This window comes from Haliotis rufescens, unplaced genomic scaffold, assembly GCF_023055435.1.
Source record: "Haliotis rufescens isolate VD_foot unplaced genomic scaffold, xgHalRufe1.0.p SCAF_1, whole genome shotgun sequence".
NCBI lineage: Eukaryota > Metazoa > Mollusca > Gastropoda > Lepetellida > Haliotidae > Haliotis > Haliotis rufescens.
Genome location: NW_025963779.1, coordinates 28852306 through 28874121, shown reverse-complemented (window position 1 = coordinate 28874121; position 21816 = coordinate 28852306). Strand labels below are relative to the sequence as shown.

The 21816-nt window shown below is 41.5% G+C and overlaps 1 protein-coding gene across 1 annotated transcript in view; it reads left to right on the top strand.

Moving 5' to 3' along the window:
* Window positions 1-14461, top strand: part of LOC124149505 (U3 small nucleolar RNA-associated protein 15 homolog) — a 119581-nt gene extending 105120 nt beyond the window's left edge. Inside the window, exons 9-13 of the mRNA XM_048394290.1 lie at window positions 4044-4193; window positions 12238-12339; window positions 12687-12823; window positions 13805-13863; window positions 14179-14461. Coding sequence (XP_048250247.1) covers window positions 4044-4193; window positions 12238-12339; window positions 12687-12823; window positions 13805-13863; window positions 14179-14405 — 675 coding nt within the window. The 3' untranslated portion in view covers window positions 14406-14461. The remainder of the gene's footprint in view (window positions 1-4043; window positions 4194-12237; window positions 12340-12686; window positions 12824-13804; window positions 13864-14178) is intronic.
* Window positions 14462-21816: the final 7355 nt, after the last annotated feature.

Below are 21816 nucleotides of genomic sequence, written 5' to 3'. Positions count from 1 at the left end.
AAATTTAATGTAATAATGGTGTCCTCTGATGAATACACTAAAAACCTCTGTACACATAGAGAAAACAGGATAATAAGCCAACTGGCACTCTGAGTCTCCGACTTCCTGTATTAATTGCCATTGTATCATGGGTCATGTCTAGCTTACAATCATGAATGAATAAAGTTGATGTAAAGTAATGTGGATTATCATACTCTAATAGTATTCTTCAATAAATAACACATTAAATTTGATTCATTTGAAACTGAATACGTTATTGCCAGACCTTTTATCACACATTCATGTTTTTCTCCACTAATTCATATTTATTGCTTATCTACAATTTAGCATATATTTTTCAATAAAATTTACAATATCCAATTTCGTTGAGTATGCCATGTTTATATGGAGGGGAGGGTAAGACGTTTGTCAAATTTCAGTAGCTTCCTTATTTGTATGAACGTGCAGCGCCAGCTGTCTTTTGTTGTGTGTAGAAGACACCTAGTGGAATTATTTGTCAGTAAATAGAGTCCAAGGGTAACTTGAAGTCTTGGCCCACTCCATCATGGTGGCAAAAAGCTGGCTTGTGCCACGCCTCCAATGTCAAAACATACTTGTAGTCGCCATGATGCTTCCTCCTGGAAAAGTTAATTTATGGTGGCAATGTTTCTTGCAGATCTGTTCATTATCTCAGTGCTTCATTGCTACTACTCGTGTGATATTGGGAAATAATTAGCTGTTTGTGCCTTCACAGTTCATTTACGTAGAATTTTATCCTTTTTTTTCAAAATAAAATACCAATTTGAAAGTAATTATACAGAAGTTGATGTTTATTGCTGTGTGACAGAAATTAGGGAAGTCGTTTTTGGGGTAAAATTTTCACTCCATCATTAGGAAGATTTTTTGTCTTGTTTACAGTTAGTTTACATATTTTTGAAAAAAGATTCAGCAGTATTTGACAGATTGGGATGCTGGAAAGAGATATTTGTGTGAGTGATGTCTTGTGACGATCCAGGGATAGAATTAGGTTGTTAGAGGTGGATGTGACACAACTTGGGGTTGTTCGTTATTAGCAGTGATACTCATGGTTTTATTTAATTTGTGCAAGATTTTCACTTTAAAAAATGATGATTATCATATGAATGTGTTCTGAAATGAGTTCATGATCAGAACATTTCGATACCTTTCTATATATTGTTCACAGAGAATGGAATTTCTTTCATAAGTGTTAAAATAAAACTGATTCTAGTTTCCTTTGACTAGTTTGTACAAAGAGGGTGATGAGATATTTCTAGAAATATTGTAAGCTTGAAGCTAAAACAGAAAGTAAAATTCCTTATCTTGAATTCTTTTACCCTCAGCAAATGACTTTTAGATTACTATAATTGTGAGCAATAAATATATTGTAATTAGTAAAACATTAATTGATAAATTGTCTTGCTATGAATAGATTAACAAGATCACCTATGAGGAAAAATTGATGGCATTTTTCTACATTGCAAAAATATTTTCATTTCCCACTTGTACAAAGGACCCGTGAAGATCCGGGGTAGAATAGGTCTTCAGCAACTCATGCTTGCCGGAAAAGGCGACCATGCTTGTTGTAAGAGGCAACTAATGGGATCGGGTGGTCAGGCTCGCTGATTTGGTTAATGCTTGTCATCGTATCCCAATTGCGTGGATCGATGCTCCTGATGTCAATCACTGGATTGTCTGGTCCAGATATAATTATTTACAGACCGCTGCATATAACTGGAATATTGCTGAGTGCAGCGTTGAACAACAAACAAACAAACACTTGTACAAGGCATGTTATCACCTGTAGTTGCAGGTGAAAAGATCACATTTACAATAGTAGATCCCTGTCTGCAAAGGGCTCTTGCCTTGCTGTACCTATGCAAGCATCCAACAATTATACATGTATGTAACTAAATGTATTTATGGAAGTTCAGAGCATTGGGAACAGGACATGATGTATTACCTGTGAGTGAGAGCTAGGGAAGACTGTTGTTATCTATGTGTGGCAGGTGTGTCAACACACTCCAGGAAACAAACATCTCATTCTGTAGAAACAACATCATTGTTGTAGCCCCAAATATCCTAATATAAACCTTACAGTGTGGGTATTCGTGAGCTCATGTTGTCAACTAATGCTTTGTTAATAATAAGTGAACATTGGTCAAAAACAGAAAAAAATGCATTGTTTCATTTCAGTGAAGTCTCGGCAGGAGCTCTTTTAAAAAATGTTGGGGATTCGAGGTTACTTTGTCAAACCCAATACATTACCTCATTCTTTGAACTCCCAAAGATGCCATATCTTTGGTGGATATGTATAGTGTAGTGTGTATGTTGTGGGTATGCATTAATGTGTCTTTAAAACTGTACTGTGAATTGTGTCTGTTGACAATGGATTAATGTGTCTGTTGACAATGGATTAATGTGTCTGTTGACAATGGATTAATGTGTCTGTTGACAATGGATTAATGTGTCTGTTGACAATGGATTTATGTCTGTTGACAATGGATTAATGTGTCTGTTGACAATGGATTAATGTGTCTGTTGTGGGTATGGATTAATGTGTCTGTTGTGGGTATGGATTAATGTGTCTGTCAACTGTACAGGGAAATGTGTCTGTTGTGGGTATGGATTAATGTGTCTGTTGTTGGTATGGATTAATGTGTTTGTTGTCGGTATTGATTAATGTGTCTGTTGACAATGAATTAATGTGTCTGTTGTGGGTATGGAATAATGTGTCTGTCTGTTGTGGGTATGGATTAATGTGTCTGTTGTGGGTATGGATTAGTGTGTCTGTTGTGGGTATGGATTAATGTGTCTGTTGACAATGGATTAATGTGTCTGTTGTGGGTATGGATTAATGTGTTTGTTGTGGGTATGGCTTAATGTGTCTGTTGTGGGTATGGATTAATGTGTCTGTTGTGGGTATGGATTAATGTGTCTGTTGTGGGTATGGATTAATGTGTCTGTTGTGGGTATGGATTAATGTGTCTGTCAACTGTACAGGGAAATTTGTCTGTTGTGGGTATGGATTAATGTGTCTGTCTGTTGTGGGTATGGATTAATGTGTCTGTTGTGGGTATGGATTAATGTGTCTGTTGTGGGTATGGATTAATGTGTCTGTTGTGGGTGTGGATTAATGTGTCTGTCAACTGTACAGGGAAATGTGTCTGTTGTGGGTATGGATTAATGTGTCTGTCTGTTGTGGGTATGGATTAATGTGTCTGTTGTGGGTATGGATTAATGTGTCTGTTGACAAAGGATTAATGTGTCTGTTGTGGGTATGGATTAATGTGTTTGTTGTGGGTATGGATTAATGTGTCTGTTATGGGTATGGATTAATGTGTCTGTCAACTGTACAGGGAAATGTGTCTGTTGTGGGTATGGATTAATGTGTCTGTTGTGGGTATGGATTAGTGTGCCTGTTGTGGGTATGGATTAATGTGTCTGTTGTGGGTATGGATTAATGTGTCTGTTGTGGGTATGGATTAATGTGTCTGTTGTGGGTATGGATTAATGTGTCTGTTGACAATGGATTAATGTGTCTGTTGACAATGGATTAATGTGTCTGTTGTGGGTATGGATTAATGTGTCTGTTGTCGGTATGGATTAATGAGTCTGTTGTCGGTATGTATTAATGTGTCTGTCAACTGTACAATGAAATTTGTCTGTTGTCAGTATGGATTAATGTGTCTGTTGACAATGGATTAATGTGTCTGTCAACTGTACAAGGAAATGCTTGTGTTGTCGGTATGGATAAATGTGTCTGTCAACTGTACAGAGAAATGTGTCTGTTGACTATGGATTAATGTGTCTGTCAACTGTACAGAGAAATGTGTCTGTCGGTACGGATTAATGTATCTGTTGTAGGTATGGACTAATGAGTCTGTTGCCTGTATGGATTAATGTGTCTGTTGACAATGGATTAATGTGTCTGTTGTGGGTATGGATTAATGTGTCTGTTGTCGGTATGGATTAATGAGTCTGTTGCCTGTATGGACTAATGTGTCTGTTGCCTGTATGGATTAATGTGTCTGTTGTCTCCACAGCCTGATGACAGCCTGCTGGTGGTTGGGATGGCTGATGGTCTTCTCTCTATCAAAAAGAGGAAGAAAGATGAAGGGGAAGTGTTGGTCAAGAAGAAGAAGAAAGCCTCATTCCGCTACACACTGGCTGGGAAAACCCACATGCCACACCAGGTGAGCTACATCTCTTTCTTATTCTTGCAGGTGATCACATTCAGACCCTGTCCACTGAGACTTACACATTCAGGCCTTGTCCGCCGTAGTATGTGGTTCTTCATTCTGATGGTTGCTGGTTTGAATCCCTGACTTTAATCCCTGGTTTGTCAGCACCACACTCATACTCATGGGCGTCAAGTGTATAACTTCTTTCCTCCCATTTTTAGCCGACACTTTGTGATGTAATGAAATAATCTTATAAAGAAATGTAAATAAAATTCGCTCACTCTCACATTGTCACAATGGACAACAATAATTGGTGTCTCCTGCCCTGGAGCTAGCTCTGTGTCACTCTGCTTGTGTCTCAGGTCAGGTGACCTACGTCCCGTCATTCACACAACCCCTTATAACACACTGTGTGTCAAAATTGTTTAAATTGAATCATTCAGTGATGCTCTAGATTACATTATTAAAAGGTTTCACTGAGCAAATTACACTGGCATCAAAGCACAGCAAACTCTGTAAATTACTTTGTTGTAATTTGTAGGAAAGAGGATTAAGGTGACATGCTCGACATGTCAAGCACGTTATTAGCACCATAATGAAATGGTAATGGTGCCAGGAATGGGCAAGAATCTGTACTTTTTGCAAATAGTCATTTCATGAAACAGACCGGTGTTTCAGGTGCAGCTCCTTTGGCTATCCCAAAAATCTTAAATGGTTCTACATGATTGATCACAACGCCCAAACAATGTTAAATGGCTCTTTTTCCCAATGGTTCTCTATATGGTGCAACATAGGTTGCATATTAAGACTTACGTGTTTGCTTTTCTGCAAATAATCTGAAATATTTGACATACACTTGTATTAAATACATTGGTATTGTTGCGTGTTGGGTGCTGATAGCGACTTCTGCACATAGACCTTGAAATTAGAAACACATTGTCAGATGTGATAGTATCTACAGAAAGCAATGATTGTGACAGAAGCTGGAAAATTATGAAATGATGGACATATTTTGTGCTAGTTTCTCATGCTGTCATAATGCGCACGTTATTTATTTGAGGTCTTTGAAATGAAGAACAACTTGAACGGCCTTATCAAATGAAACTGTAGATTTATTCCCACAGTGTATGCGTACAGTAGATGATATTGAGGGAGGAATGTATATAAAACATCCCATCTTTCTCAAGGATGTAGTCTGCTTGGTATTGTGGGTCATGGTTCAGTCAGTCTTGCTGACATACACAGTTTTGTCATTTGTGTTTGAATTAAGGAGTTGTTGGTGCAGTGACTAGAAATCAGGGTTGAACATTGCGGGACACAAATATGTCATGTACTGTTAAAACTGTGACAAGCCTAAGTACAGTGTTTTCCTGGGGGTCAGTGGGAAGTTCTTAGTACGGAATTGTTGCTCTTGGGTTTATGTTGTCATGCACTTGTCATGCAGAGTGGGGTGTCTTGGGCCCAGTAATATATGCACTTGTCATGCAGAATGGGGAGTCTTGGGCCCAGCAATACATGCACTTGTCATGCAGAATGGTAAGTCTTGCGCCCAGTAATACGTGCACTTGTCATGCAGAGTGGGGAGTCTTGGGCCCAGTAATACATGCACTTGTCATGCAGAATGGTAAGTCTTAGGCCAGCAATACATGCACTTGTCATGCAGAATGGGGAGTCTCTGGGTACAACATGGTTATATACCTAAGATTTCATATACTCAGAGATTAACGAGAACAACTCACAGGGAGGCAGATGATGAAGGGATGGAGCCTTCAGTGACCCTCTCCTACCCTGGTGTTGGTCACTTATTTCATAGAGGTACTAGCATCTGTAGTGCAATCATCTTCCCGAGGCAATAAAAGTCCAGTTTCCACCTTTGCAGAACTAGGCTGGAATTCCGGAGTTTGGTTGGATTTATGAGTTTATGCATAGTCCAATCAAAATCGCGTAACAAAAAACACACCCGGTTCGTAGACAATGTTGATTTCAACGTGCAGATTTAGGTCAACTGCAGGATTTGCAAACCATGTGTATGGCCAACTTAATTGCCGTCAACAAATATTTTCGCGGGGTAAAACCTGTTTTATTACAACATAGATCTTGATTATCGATCAGATCATCTTGACAGGGCACCGATATTTTGTTTGAAGCAAATGCAAGTGATATCAGAGGTAGAATCTGATTGGTCAATATGAAGGACATAGAAGGGACATTACTCATATTAGCCACTGGAACCCAAAAACCCGATTGAACCCCAAAATTCCAGTTTAATTCGGCAAGGGTGGGCACTGAACTTTTAACGCCCTTGCCTCGGGAAGATGTAGCACAAAATAGCATTGAGAGAATAAAGAAGTTGAAATCCATACAACAATTCTCGCTTCATTGATACTACAGCTTCTAAGATGGCTTTTACCCCGGGAAATGGTATTGTTTTTATGGGATGCAGAAATAGATTTGTGTTTAGTGTTACCTAATGGGAAATGACATAATTAGAAGAAAGTGATTAATGACAGTGTAAATCATTGTCATCATTGTCAGATGTTTAATTTTGGAACAAAGGGTAATCCATCTTTGATGTGATGATGGCTAAAACATGCATGATGTTGCGGTATCACAGTGTAGTTGAAACGTAGAAGTTGATGTGGACGTTGTTGCCTTGAGAACTGTCGATCGTGTGGTGCATGTGGTAGTCATGTCCTTGGTTTGACCTCCATCGGGGCAAACATTGGCTATTCTGTGCATTTCGTTGTGGTTGTTGACTCAAACATGCCATTAGGTTAGTTGTGTTCAGTTTAACATAATCAGAGTTTGATCTGAGTGTCATGTGACAGTACATTTGTTGTTCAGACTGTTCAATTTTTTATGTAGAACAGATGTAGGCCATCGGCGCATAGTACATTATCTAAACAGTATACTCTGAAGTAACCAGCCAGTGAAATGGTTTAACACATCAGTAGCAGATGCCTACATCCGTACGAAATATAGAATTCACTAGCTGTTGAAAAGTGATTACACAAAAACAGGAAATTATTTTGTCATAATACGTGTGGGAAATCACATCTTCACAACAAACCAGAACAGAAGGTATCAGTAGTTGAAAATACACATCATTGGACATGGGCGTTGCAGATCAGGAGGAAGGGTGCAGGGGTGCAAACCTCCCCTTTTTGAAACATATTGCAGCCTGTTATCGTTTTGCTTAAGCATGTACCCATGACATAAGCTCATGACATAAAACGTGTGTCATACCGCAGTGACATATGTATGCAAATTTGATAACCGGAAACAGCACGGTGCATGGGAATTGGTGTTTATACAAACAACAGAATAACACGGATCCCCTTGATCATGTCGATGTTAGAGATAGAAGGTGATACAGTGTTGTCAAATTGTACAATGGGAATGAGCAGGGGTCCGGAAAATTTAAAATCCCAATCGGACATTTGCATTTAGGCAGCGCCCCCTTCAAATAGCGTATTTTGTACGACCTCATTCCGAATGAGGTATCTAAAGGATGGTAGGAGTATTTGGGTTGGAGGTGATCAGAGTTTATTGAAAGGATAACAGCTTGATTTTTGGAAATCAGGAAGCTGCACAAGCCGGTGAGAAACTGTTCTCAGATGGGTTTACGTTCAGGAAGCACTGTGCAGAATGTATGAGTGTTAATTGTTTGTCACTGAAGCGTTTCCTTGGCACTGGCTTGCTTCACACAAAACAAATAGAAAGGAAAACAGAAAACTTTTTTTTTTGTCATCTTGAGTGGTTGTATTCCTGCTCTCGTGGAATGCAGTTTTTCATGAACTACATCGTATCATTGAATATTTTTTTTACATTCTTTATGTGCAACAAAATCTCAGTGATTACGTATAGAAAACGGAGTTTACTTAACCAGAGTGTGAGTATTTCAATTTCATCAGGATTGACAGGACAACTGAGTTCTTGGCATTGATCTTTGTTGAAACTCTTCTTCAGAGGAGTGAAGGGATGAACTTGGCACTTCATGACGTGATCTATTACTTGGGATGATCAGGCCATTTCGTATCTATTGCATCCTGGGAGCTCACTGTAACTTATCTCTCCCTTTTCATGTTTTCGTTGTACATCAAACCATCAGAAGTGAAATGTAGTCCTGTGTTTATTTGTTGAAATGGTTGTCTAGTCTGAGGCTTGAGGTGCAAAAGACTGTTCAGTGAGTGAGTGAGTGAGTATGGTTTTACGCCGCTTTTAGCAATATTCCAGCAATCTCACGGCGGGGGACACCAGAAATGGGCTTCACACATTGTACCCATGTTGGGAATCGAACCCGGGTCTTCGGCGTATCGAGCGAACGCTTTAACCACGAGACTACCCGACCTCCCCGTGTTCAGAGTTGATCCATTTCAATGGTTACTCTTGGGTCTGAGTGCACTTTCCTATGAAAACTATCGATATTTTTCACACAAACCTAAGCACCCATGGTTCAACAACCTTGTTTTATTTTCTGTATATAAGATAAGGAAGAGAATTTATGGATGTCAACTTCTTTATTATGAGGAACACAATATTTCAGAGTGATGAAGGAGTAAGTATATACTCCTCATAATAAAGAAGATCACATCTATAAAACCCTGATGAAGGAGTAAGTATATACTCTAATCTTTGCATTCCTCATTATATAGAAATTGACATTCATAAATTCTCTTCCTTGTGTGTATCTCTTCGAAATGCCATTCAAAGATTTGTATATAAGGCGATATGCAAGAACTCTGTGGTTTACCGTGAGGACACTGTGTGAGTCGCCCATGAGTGATGCACGGTACACATGTTCCCTGAGCTGTTTGCGTGTGCACGTGCACATCAGAGAAATTATGTAGCAATGACTGTACAACCAACTCATGCATGTTAATCATGTACCTAAACAACACACTGAACAAAGCACCAACATCTCCATTCATTCACAGATTAAGTGCTGGTCTTGTTTCTAGGACATATCGGTTTATCAATTCCACTCAATTTCTGACATGTGGCTGTGGCAGAAGACTACACGCACTAGTCTTTGGTAGAGATTTCCTAGGTTAGGGCAACAAACGTAATGTGGTTTCCCTGAAATTACGCTTCAAGTTAAATGATGGTGAAGAAAGTTCTGACATTGGCAAAATATTAATATTTAATAATATTGGTAAAAATTCTGGTAAAGACAAAGCTTCCATGGTTGAGCTTAAAATAGAATCTTCTTTTTTGTTGAAGTTGTTGCATTCGAAAGTTATTCTGCCCTTTAATCAAACTTTTGGACACAAAAAAAGGAAAATAATATAAGCCCTTTCATTTTCACTTTGTGAGCCACTAAAAGATGAACCTCTTGGTAACATGTTTGCTGAAGCTGTAATGCATTAGATGTGTTTGCACCAGCAGAACATCGTCAAGAACAAAGCCTTGTCAACACCAGTCAGTAGTCCATGGGAGACAACTCTGTTCTTGCACTGTGTCATCAGCAAGAGCAGAAGTTCTGGAAAAGGATTTTATGAAGAGCTACTACTATAAATGTTTTAGGACATGTGTTCCAGTAATCAGATATATATATCAGTTAGTGATATTTAATGACAATAAACTGGGAATACACTCTATACACCAATTACCTTAATGAGTGAAATATGAACGTATTAAGGTATATTTTTGTAGATATTAATGTGGATTATGAGATCACAAATTTAAAGCTTTATGTGGTAAGATTTCAACAATTTGTAGTTCAGTAATCTTGTTTGATGTGTTGAATATATGAGATCATCAGTATCTTTGCAGTAACTATTTATGTATCTGTGAGGCCACATGGGGACCTGCATTAGACGTGGTCCCGAGCAGAATTTTTATTGCTAGATGACTAAATTAGATGAACTCTTCAGGGTCGCTGACTTGGTTGATTGTGTGCCAACATACCCTCATGTCATGAGATGGTGCTCACAATATCAACCACTGGTTTGCTTGGCCCAGACTCAGTTATTTAAACATGTTAGACTGCCGTGAATATTGGATTATTGCTGACTGGCGTATTACAACAAAGAAAAGACCCATAGCTGTTGATCTTTGACACTTGACTGTTGTTACACACAGTGTGTGTGTGATGAGTGTGTGTAGACATTCCTTCCATGTAGCGCGTCATTCCAAAAGATGTTTAAAGATGGTACTTGTTGTTACCCTGTCTGGCGCTCGGCATTAAGGGGCTTAAACAAGAACTGGTCGGCTCGGAGTCAGTATACTGTTTCTGGGTGGGGTATTCATGTTAAACTGCGGCATGGTATCTCAGTGGGCTAGCACTATAAATCGGCATCAGTCTGGACTAGTACAAGCAGACACACACACACACGTGCATGCACGTCCGTATAGAAGTGCAATAATCTTGGACGCGACGTTAAACCCAACCTCACCTCACCTCACCTCACCTCACCTCACCTCACCTCACCTCACCTTCCATGTAGCTGGCTGTGATCAGAGGGGATGAACCTGTGCTCGCGGTAGTTCCTGAATGACTGATTCTGATTTATAGAATCAGGTTATCTTATGTCTGCTTGAGGGTAATGAAGCTGTGGAGGTAATCAAGTGATAATGGTTCTTTTTTCATGTTTATGTTAATGTGAAGATGGCTTCAAACATTCCTTGTCCTAATTTAGTGTTAGAAGTGTAGTAAAATCTCTTTACATCTTCCATGTGGTCGGGTACCGATCTAGCCTGAGAACTGTAGAACCTATAAACCAGTATATGAGGTACCGGTATATCCTGTAACCTGTATCAGGTGTATCCTGTAACCAGTGCATGATATCAGGCATATCCTGTAACCAGTGCATGATATCAGGCATATCCTGTAACCAGTGTATAATATCAGGTATATCCTGTAACCAGTGCATGAAATCAGGTATATCTTGTCACCAGAGTATATCAGGTATATCCTGTAACCTGTAACCTGTATCAGGTATATCCTGTAACCTGTATCAGGCATATCCTGTAACCAGTGTATAATATCAGGTATATCCTGTAACCAGTGCATGAAATCAGGTATATCTTGTCACCAGAGTATATCAGGTATATCCTGTAACCTGTAACCTGTATCAGGTATATCCTGTAACCAGTGCATGATATCAGGTATATTCTGTAACCAGTGCATGATATCAGGTAAATTCTGTACCCTGTATCAGGTATATCCTGTAACCAGTGCATGACATCAGGTATATCCTGTAACTAGTGCATGGTATCAGGTATATTCTGTAACCAGTGCATGATATCAGGTATATTCTGTAACCTGTATCAGGTATATCCTGTAACCAGTGCATGACATCAGGTATATCCTGTAACTAGTGCATGGTATCTGGTATATTCTGTAACCTGTATCAGGTATATCCTGTAACCAGTGCATGATATCAGGTATGTCCTGTAACCTGTATCAGGTATATCCTGTGACAAGTTTATGATATCAGGTATATCCCGTAACCAGTGTAACATACGGAGCCTTACATTGTGATGTTGTGCACATACAGAGCCTTACATTGTGATGTTGTGCACATACAGAGCCTTACATTGTGATGTTGTGTACATACAGAGCCTTACATTGTGATGTTGTGTACATACAGAGCCTTACATTGTGATGTTGTGTACATACAGAGCCTTACATTGTGATGTTGTGTACATACAGAGCCTTACATTGTGATGTTGTGTACATACGGAGCCTTACATTGTGATGTTGTGTACATACAGAGCCTTACAATGTGATGTTGTGTACATACAGAGCCTTACAATGTGATGTTGTGTACATACAGAGCCTTACATTGTGATGTTGTGTACATACGGAGCCTTACATTGTGATGTTGTGTACGTACAGAGCCTTGCATTGTGATGTTGTGTACATACAGAGCCTTGCATTGTGATGTTGTGTACATACAGAGCCTTACATTGTGATGTTGTGTACATACGGAGCCTTACATTGTGATGTTGTGTACATACAGTGCCTTACATTGTGATGTTGTGTACATACGGAGCCTTGCATTGTAATGTTGTGCACATACAGAGCCTTACATTGTGATGTTGTGTGCAGGGCGACCTAGTGGTGGAACACAAGAGGAGGGAGCACCTGGCCAAGTATGACGTCTACTTCAGGAAGTTCCAGTATTCTAAAGCCCTGGACACAGCTTTCAATGTGAGTATACTGGAGACAAGGGCCATGACTACGTGTCATCTAACAATCCCCTTGACTTTGTTAAAGAGGCTTTTTTCTAAAATATCAGATGAACAACAGAAAACTACTTCTAATGAATTGAGTATTAACTTTCTAAGAACAAATATGTATTGAAAACAACAGCCATGAAAGGACTGAAAGGATTGATTGCCAGACTGACGTCCAGTGAGGCCCCTATGTCATTTTGTTTGATCACACTTCATGTTTATCTGGGATTTGGTTGTCTAAACTTAGGCTTTAATATAGCTCCTGTGATAATCATTGTTATGATGAATTATGGATGTTGAAGTTCAGCGGTATTGTTGCAGCCAAAGCTGACGCTGTTTAACAGGCCGGAGATCACAGTGAGCGTGATCCAGGAGCTGATCCGTCGTGGAGCGCTGCGTGCAGCACTGGCAGGTCGACCTCACTCCTACCTCAAGATTATCATGAAGTTCATCAGGAGGTAACACTATGTGTTCAATAAGAGAAATTGTTATAACTCCATCAAAAATCTTGCAATTCCATTGGTTAACCCTTACGATGTGACAAGACAATGCATTTCGATGTAGACCCCCATATCACCTGTCTGACACTGACCTCGAGTATTGACTTGTTACATGATCAGTATTGACCTGTCATGTCATGGATATTTACTCATCTGCTAGAAAACAAGATAGTGTCTGGTACTAACATTTGACAGTTCGCCGCTAAGATACTGTAATGAAACAGAGGACAGTTTTGAGGCTTCATAAACAAATGATTACTCTTGACAAGATCAATACACAGAAACTAAGACTCTCGGACCCGATTTCTTCAGCAATCAGACCACCTTATGGGTTTGGTCTGAGGGCTCCTCTTTTCGCATATTGACCTTGTCGAGTGTTATTATTTGTATAAAATCGGGGGCATGGGTGGCCCAGTCGTCTAAGGCGCCACGAGTCGCTGTGCAGAGTTGCGTCCCTTGGGTACGCCAGAAAACTATGATTGTGGGTTCGAATCCCGGTTTGCCCCTATTGTTTCTAGGTGTGTCAGCACCATACCTGTGCTCGTGGGTTTCACCAAAGTGGTAAATGTCTGAGACCTGCATCACTTCGGGCTTTCCTCCCACATTAAGCTGACAGGCTGTGATATAACTGGAATACTGTTAAAAGTGGCGTTAAACCCAACTCACTCACTCACTTATAATAATCAATAACATAAAACATTTCGAGACAGTTTTGCAGACAATTTTGTTGTTGCGTCTTTTGAACTATAGGAGAAGGTACCTCGCCAAGTGGCAAAGATGGCTACAGTGTAGCATGTTCATAGATACAATGAACCTGTTACATGGATCTATTTATAGTATTAAGTAGGCTTGGAAGTTATTGTTACCAAAAAGAACCACCATCGCAACCCAGTTCGGGCAAGACTGCACTTCACCACTTACTGTACTGATCTGTTACAGACACATCACAGACCAGAGGTTTGCCCACACACTCACGGATGTCGCCAATCTCCTCATTGGTAAGTCTTGACTGCAGGCCAGCCTGTGGTGGTTGCTGTAGGAATACTTTACATAAAGCTGTAAAAATACACCCACGAGAACATTTTAAAGCCATTTCCTAATCTTGTGTGAAAATGTGTCTTCTCAAAGGGGATTTACTGATGATGCCTGAGAACCAAGATTGTTATTGTTTTAAATAACCCATGCCTGTGGGTTTCACCAAAGTGATATAACTGAAATTGTTTTCAAAGAACTCTCTCTCTCTCTCTCTCTCTCTCTCTTCCCACTCAATCACTCACAATTCCTAACTTGCATGTGTTCCGCTGGTGTTGCAGACTTGTACTCTGACCAGATTGGTCAAGGGACGGAGCTGGACCACCAGCTGGATCAGCTGAAGGAGGTGCTGGGCTACGAGATGCTGTACATGAAGGACCTGCTGGAGCTGATGGGGGCCATGGACACTCTGTTCTCGGCCGCCACACCCCTCGCTACTCCCAGCAACGACACAGCCACCACCCCCAACATCGACCTCACACCATCCACGTCAGCTCAGGCTGTTTGACCACAGCTCCAGTGACTGCAGTGTACATATGTATATAATAAACCCAAGAAATCACACTGTTGTTTGCTGTGCTTGTTATTATTGTTTATGTTTGGTTCTTCCTCAGAGTTTCTTATGCTGGTTGTTATTGGATTACTGTTTCCTGGTGAGGGGCTTGGGTCCCTGTCATCCTAAAGCGAGGCAATTCACTATGCAGAGTTCCACTCCTTACTCATGACAGGATGTGGCTTAGAATTCCAGAATCACCCTGTTTATGATGCTGGTTGTGCATGTGGGTTTCACCAATGTGCCAAATGACCTACCTGCCTGACTAGTGACCTACCTGTCTGACTAGTGACCTACCTGCCTTACTAGTGACCTACCTGTCTCACTAGTGACCTACCTCCCTGACTAGTGACCTATCTGCCTGACTAGTGACCTATCTGCCTGACTAGTGACCTACCTCCCTGACTAGTGTCCTATCTGCCTGACTAGTGACCTATCTGCCTGACTAGTGACCTACCTGCCTGACTAGTGACCTATCTGCCTGACTAGTGTCCTACCTGCCTGACTAGTGACCTACCTGCCTTACTAGTGACCTACCTGTCTTACTAGTGACCTACCTGTCTTACTAGTGACCTACCTCCCTGACTAGTGACCGACCTATCTGCCTGACTAGTGACCTATCTGCCAGACTAGTGACCTACCTCCCTGACTAGTGACCTATCTGCCTGACTAGTGACCTATCTGCCAGACTAGTGACCTACCTCCCTGACTAATGACCAACCTGCCTGACTAGTGACCCATCTGCCGGACTAGTGATCTGCCTGACTAGTGACCTACCTGCCTGAACTATCTGCCTGACTAGTGACCTACCTGACTAGTGACCTATCTGCCTGACTAATGACCAACCTGCCTGACTAGTGACCTATCTGCCTGACTAGTGACCTACCTGCTTGACTAGTGACCTATCTGCCTGACTAGTGACCTACCTGCCTGACTAGTGACCTATCTGCCTGACTAATGACCAACCTGCCTGACTAGTGACCTATCTGCCTGACTAGTGACCTACCTGCTTGACTAGTGACCTATTTGTCTGACTAGTGACCAACCTGCCTGACTAGTGACCCATCTGCCGGACTAGTGATCTGCCTGACTAGTGATCTGCCTGACTAGTGATCTGCCTGACAAGTGACCTACCTGCCTGACTAGTGACCTACCTGCCTGAATAGTGACCTACCTGCCTGACTATTGATCTGCCTGACTAGTGACCTACCTGCCTGACTAGTGACCTACCTGCCTGACTAGGTATCTACCTGCCTGACTAGTTAGCTACCTTCCTTACTAGTGACCTACCTGCCTGACTAGTGACCTACCTGCCTGACTAGTGACCTACCTGCCTGACTAGTGATCTACCTGCCTGACCTGTGGCCTGTGCTGCCTGACTAATGACCTACCTGCCTGACTAGTAAGCTACCTGCCTGACTACTGACCTACCTGTCTCATGGAGACAGTCGTCTTACCCACAGGTACGGGGTTCAGGTGGTCCGGCTCTGTAACAGTGATGATGGAGACTGTGTCATCTACCCCACAGGTATGGGGTTTAGGAGGTCCGGCTCTGTAACAGTGATGATGGAGACTGTGTCGTCTACCCCACAGGTATGGGGTTCAGGTGGTCCGGCTCTGTAACAGTGATGATAGAGACTGTGTCATCTACCCCACAGGTATGGGGCTCAGGTGGTCCGGCTCTGTAACAGTGATGATGGAGACTGTGTCATCTACCCCACAGGTATGGGGCTCAGGTGGTCCGGCTCTGTAACAGTGATGATGGAGACTGTGTCGTCTACCCCACAGGTACGGGGCTCAGGTGGTCCGGCTCTGTAACAGTGATGATGGAGACTGCCATCTACCCCACAGGTACGGGGTTTAGGTGGTCCGGCTCTGTAACAGTGAAGATGGAGACTGCCATCTACCCCACAGGTACGGGGTTTAGGTGGTCCGGCTCTGTAACAGTGAAGATGGAGACTGCCATCTACCCCACAGGTATGGGGTTCAGGTGGTCCGGCTCTGTAACAGTGATGATGGAGACTGTGTCATCTACCCCACAGGTACGGGGCTCAGGTGGTCCGGCTCTGTAACACTGATCATGGAGACTGCCATCTACCCAAGGTGTGGGAAATAAAGCTGCTGACAATTAGGTGTTAAACTGTACATCGGTGAATCATAAGTTTTCATGCAGCCTTACGATACACGATACGTTTTCTTCTGTATCCATATAGACGTTTCACTTGCTAAAACCGTAAAAGGCGACTATGCTTGTAAGAGGCAACTAACGGATCGGGTGGTCGGACTCGCTGACTTGGTTGATGTCATCGTATCCCAATTGCGTTGGTCGATGCTGATGATATCAATCACTGGATCGTCTGGTCCAGACTCGATTATTTACAGACTGACGGTCATATAGCTGGAATATTGTATAATGAGTGTGGCGTTAACAACAAACAAACAAACTTGCTAAAAAATATTAATTTAGTTTAATTACCCCAATTAATTTTGTCAGTTAAATATCTCAAATTGTGTTGTAATTAGCGTTCCAAGTTCACAACTAAAAATAGCAGCTAGGAACATGACTACGGCTAGCTTTTCCTTAAGAACATGCTCCGAAATAATTATAGTCAAGACGTATCCACGCAATTTAATATGTGTATCGTGATATGTGAGTGAGTGAGTATGACTTTATTCCATAAATAAATATGCAATATTTTTTAAATAGCAATATTCCAGCAGTATCATGGCGGGGGACACCAGAAAAGGGCTTCACACATTGTACCCATGTCGAGAATCGAACCCAGGTTTTCGGCGTGGCGAACGAACGCTTTAACCACTTGGCTATCCGACCGCCCCTTATCGCGATATGTATTTATGGTATGGTGACCTTGCGGTAACGTTTCGCCCCTACTAACAACCATGGTAACCTTCCTCAGAATGCATTATTTAGGGGGTAGAGCAGGAATAGTGCTATTGCTGTGACCTGAAACTAGAAATAAAGGTCATTCGGTGAAGAAGGATGTACAAACTTATACTTAAGTGGTTTCAGCAAACGATTTTTGATATATACAAGAAGGTTAACTGAAGCGTATTGGAGAGGGATACCTGGTTTGCTCTTGCGCAATGTATTTGTGAAGAAATGAAAAGAAAAACATGTAAAATATATTATTTCACCTCAGACGTACTTTTTAGGTCTATGGCCGTCAAATCGGCTGTTTCAGAGGGCGTTTATTGTGAATTGACAACCTCTGACTGATCAATCAGAATTTCCAAATTCATGGTATAATACACGGATAAATGATGTCAACAGACTCACCTGAATTTGCAACTTCCCCAGGTCATAAGCATTAGAAGTTGAGCCAGATAAACGTAGTACACATTGACTGTCGGTGAGCAATCGGCAATATAACAAGTATATTTATATACATAAGAAATGGGCACGTACGCACCTGTTCACACCGATTCCTAAGTCGTCTTCTGTTTATTTATCCCAGTAGTTTACGAGATGACCCACAATGCCTCTACAACAAGGCTTTAGTGAAAGATAAGAAGCACCAACACAAAAGAAAATAAATTACTATCTAATTTCTCTGTTTACCAGCAGAAATGAGAACATGCACAAGAATGCAGTATGCAGCATTCCTCCTAGTATAACCACCAGTGGTCGTTATACCATAACAGCATCTGCCAATCAAATGATTAGTTTTTCAATTATAACATCAGTGACGTCAGTCTATTGTTTAAACGTTCCGTTATTTTAAGGAATGGAAAGTCATTCGGACATTTACCTCTACTTACAGTATTTTTTAAAAAAAGAAGGTAATCTCCCGCTGCCATTTTTCCTTCACAAATACCAAACAAATTCTTGATCTTCTGAGAAACCTATCTAGGTTACTTGCTGGAGCCTTGCCCCTCACTTGCCTTAGAATTGATCCGACTCAGTTCGCACATGACCTGTGCAGGTATATCATAAAGACTTTACTCTTACAGTATGTAATGTACATGCAGGGCTCGAATTCCATCTCGTGTTGCCGAGCTTATATCACGGACATGAGACGAGTGTTCGTATCAACACTGGAATGTATCATTGATCTCATTCAGGACATCAATATGTCCTTAATGAAAGATTTACTATAGGTAAGAGATCGTTTTTTGCGACGAGAGAGATCGTTCTGTTGACGCGGGTTGGCGTTCTTTAGTTGTTTGTGAAGGCGAGAAGTTTTATTGTTTAACTTTGATATCAAAACCATAAGTGTATATTGACAGCATACATACGTATAATTTACTGCATATATCAAACGATTTATCGTTCTTCCGAAGAACAGCTTTTTGTCATTCATAAAAAAATATTTCAATCTCAACTTTTGACATCTTTTTAAACAAGTAACCTATTTTTTTTTAATCCTAGTGACAAATACAACTCTGAGATAAACAGTTAACTTTCCATTGGGGTTCGTGAAGATCCGGGGAGAATTGGTCTTCAACAACCCATGCTTGCCGTAAAAAGCGACTATGCTTGTAAGAGGCGACTAACGGGATTGGGTGGTCAAGCTCGCTGACTTGGTTGATGCATGTCATCGATCCCAATTTCGTGGCTCGATGCTCATGATATTAATCACTGGATTGTCTGGTCAAGACTCGATTATTTACTGACCACGTCATATAGCTGGAATATTGCTGAGTGCGTCGCTAAACAACAAACAAACAAACAAACATTCCATTGAGCCATCGGAATTCATGGTTTGCCGGGATCAACTACATGACGACTTCACTTTCTCACTGAAACACGCACATTACCAACCTACATCAAAGGCCAAGTTCCATATTTTGTAGAGCAAGCTGTATGATAAAGGTATATGGTACGGACCCCTTTCAAAAAACTGATAACCAGCACTTGTCTTTTCAGATCATATATTCTTTGGATTACAAACGTCAACTTGATTCCTTGCTCAGTGCATGAAAAGACCGCTAACGTGGCGCCCTGAGAGCGGAAGGTCCGGGGTTCGATCCCTGGCCGCATCATACCAAAAGACGTTAAAATATGGTCCTTGTTGTTACCCTGCCTGGCGCTCGTTATTAAGGGGATAATAAAAAAAACTGGTCGGCTCGGAGTATACTGTAAGTGGGAATTCATGTTAAACTGCGGCATGGCATCTCAGTTGGCTGGTACAATAGAATCGGCATTAGTCGGACAAGTACAAGCAGACACGCACGCAGGCATGCACACACACACGTTGCTAAATAAGTGCAAAAGTCGTGGAAGCAACGTTAAACCCCAGTTCACCTCATCTCCGAGGTTGAGGGATGAAGATGAGATGTTCACCAAAGTCATGCACAGTAAATGTAGTTCCCGACATCGCTGAAGAAAACCTGTTGGGGTCGAATATAATTGCATGTTTTACAGTACATCTAATATAGTGTGAGTGAGTGAGTTTGATTTTACGCCGCTTTTAGCATTATTCCAGCAATATCACGGCGGGGGGCACCAGAAATGGGCTTCACACATTGTACCCATGTCGGGAATCGAACCCGGGTCTTCGGCGTGACGAGCGAACGCTTTAACCACTAGGCTACCCGACCGCCCTACATCTAGTATAGAACATTGACCTACTTGCCTATCTGTCTGAAGCTCTTTTCCATGATACTATTGCTTATTTATTCATTCAATGGGACACCTCAGTTCGGACCCAACAACAGTAATATGTATAATTATGAATCCGCGTACCAAACTATTTTCGGCAACAATTATGTTTCGATTTCTTACATAAATTTCAACGACAATGAAGAGGTTGATCCCTCGAATCTGACGTTGAAGCGAAAAGGGCAAAGGTGTATATGTGATCTGCTATGAGAATATTTATACAGACCATGGCTGTCACCTCTGTTTATCTGTAATCTACACTTATCCGAGTTAAGCCGAGCCGAGTGAGTGAGGTGAGATTTGTGTCTATAGTTGTTTTCATCACTTCCCAGTGGAGTGTAACCAATGGAAACGTAACGACTCTTAAAACGTTTGACAATTTCTGTTTTGTTTTATTGACATTTAAAGGTCAAATGGATTGTGCAAACGCTGTCCAACTTTCAGCGCCATTTCTATAACATATATATAGACAGCGGACAATAGTTTAAATATGAAACATTAAAATAATAGTAACATTGATAAATGATAAACATACATAGAATTTTTCTATTTTTTTACCGAAAATAGAATACATCTGCGTCGCAGGAAAAACATAATGTTCCCACTTCTTGCAGACGTTGTGTATTAAAATATCGAGAAGTATAAAATACAAAAGAAATTGCTCTCCTAAACATTAGAAATATCGCTAATCTCAAGCCAAAATCCCTTGGGACTGCAATGGGCAAGACAACATTTAACATGTGGTGTTCACAGGTGTGTGGTTTTCTCTGATGAGAGATTTGATGACGTGGCGGCTGTTCAGCATGCTCATACGGTTATAGGGTGGCATAAGCGTGAACAAGACCGCCTTCACTGTTGTGGACGACACAACGACTGGTCTGGAGTACACACAATATCATTATAGAAGTTGTACACGTACCTTACGACAGGAAATCCGGGGGCACGGGTGGCCCAGTCGTCTAAGGCGCCGCGATTCGCTGTGCAGAGTTGCGTCCCTTGGGCACGCCAGAAACCTATGGTTGTGGGTTCGAATCCCCGTTCGCCCCGATTATGTTTCTAGGTTTGTCAGCACCACACCCGTGCTCGTGGGTTTCACTGAAGTGGTAAACGTCTGAGACCTGCATCACTTAGGGCTTTCCTCCCACATTAAGCTGACACGCCGCGATATAATTGGCATACTGTTAAAAGCGGCGTTAAACCCAACTCACTCACTCACTCCCGGAAATCCAAGGTTGTCCAGTGTTTTTTGATAGCAGTGCAAACCACACACCCACACCCACAACCACAGTCACACACGCTCACTCGAACACACATACACTCACACATACTCCTTCACTCGTAGATATTGCCTCGTACGTGCAAGGAGACCCGTGAAGATTCCGGGTTAGAATAGGTCTTCAGCAACCCATGCTTGCCGTAAAAGGCGACTATGCTTGTCGTAAAAGGCGACTAACGGGATCGGGAGCTCAGGCTCGCTGACTTGGTTGATACATGTCATCGATCCCAATTGCTTGGATCGATGCTCATGATGTCAATCACTGGGTGGTCTGGTCTAGACTCGATTATTAACAGACCGCCATCATATAGCTGGAATATTGCTGAGTGTGGCGTTAAACAACCAACCAACCAACGTGCAAGATGCCAACTCCCACCCCACCCCTCTCGTTGAAGCATAGTGCTTGTGTGAAATACTGGAGATTGTTTAAACAACAAACCAAACCAAACCAACCAAAACAGGTTCGG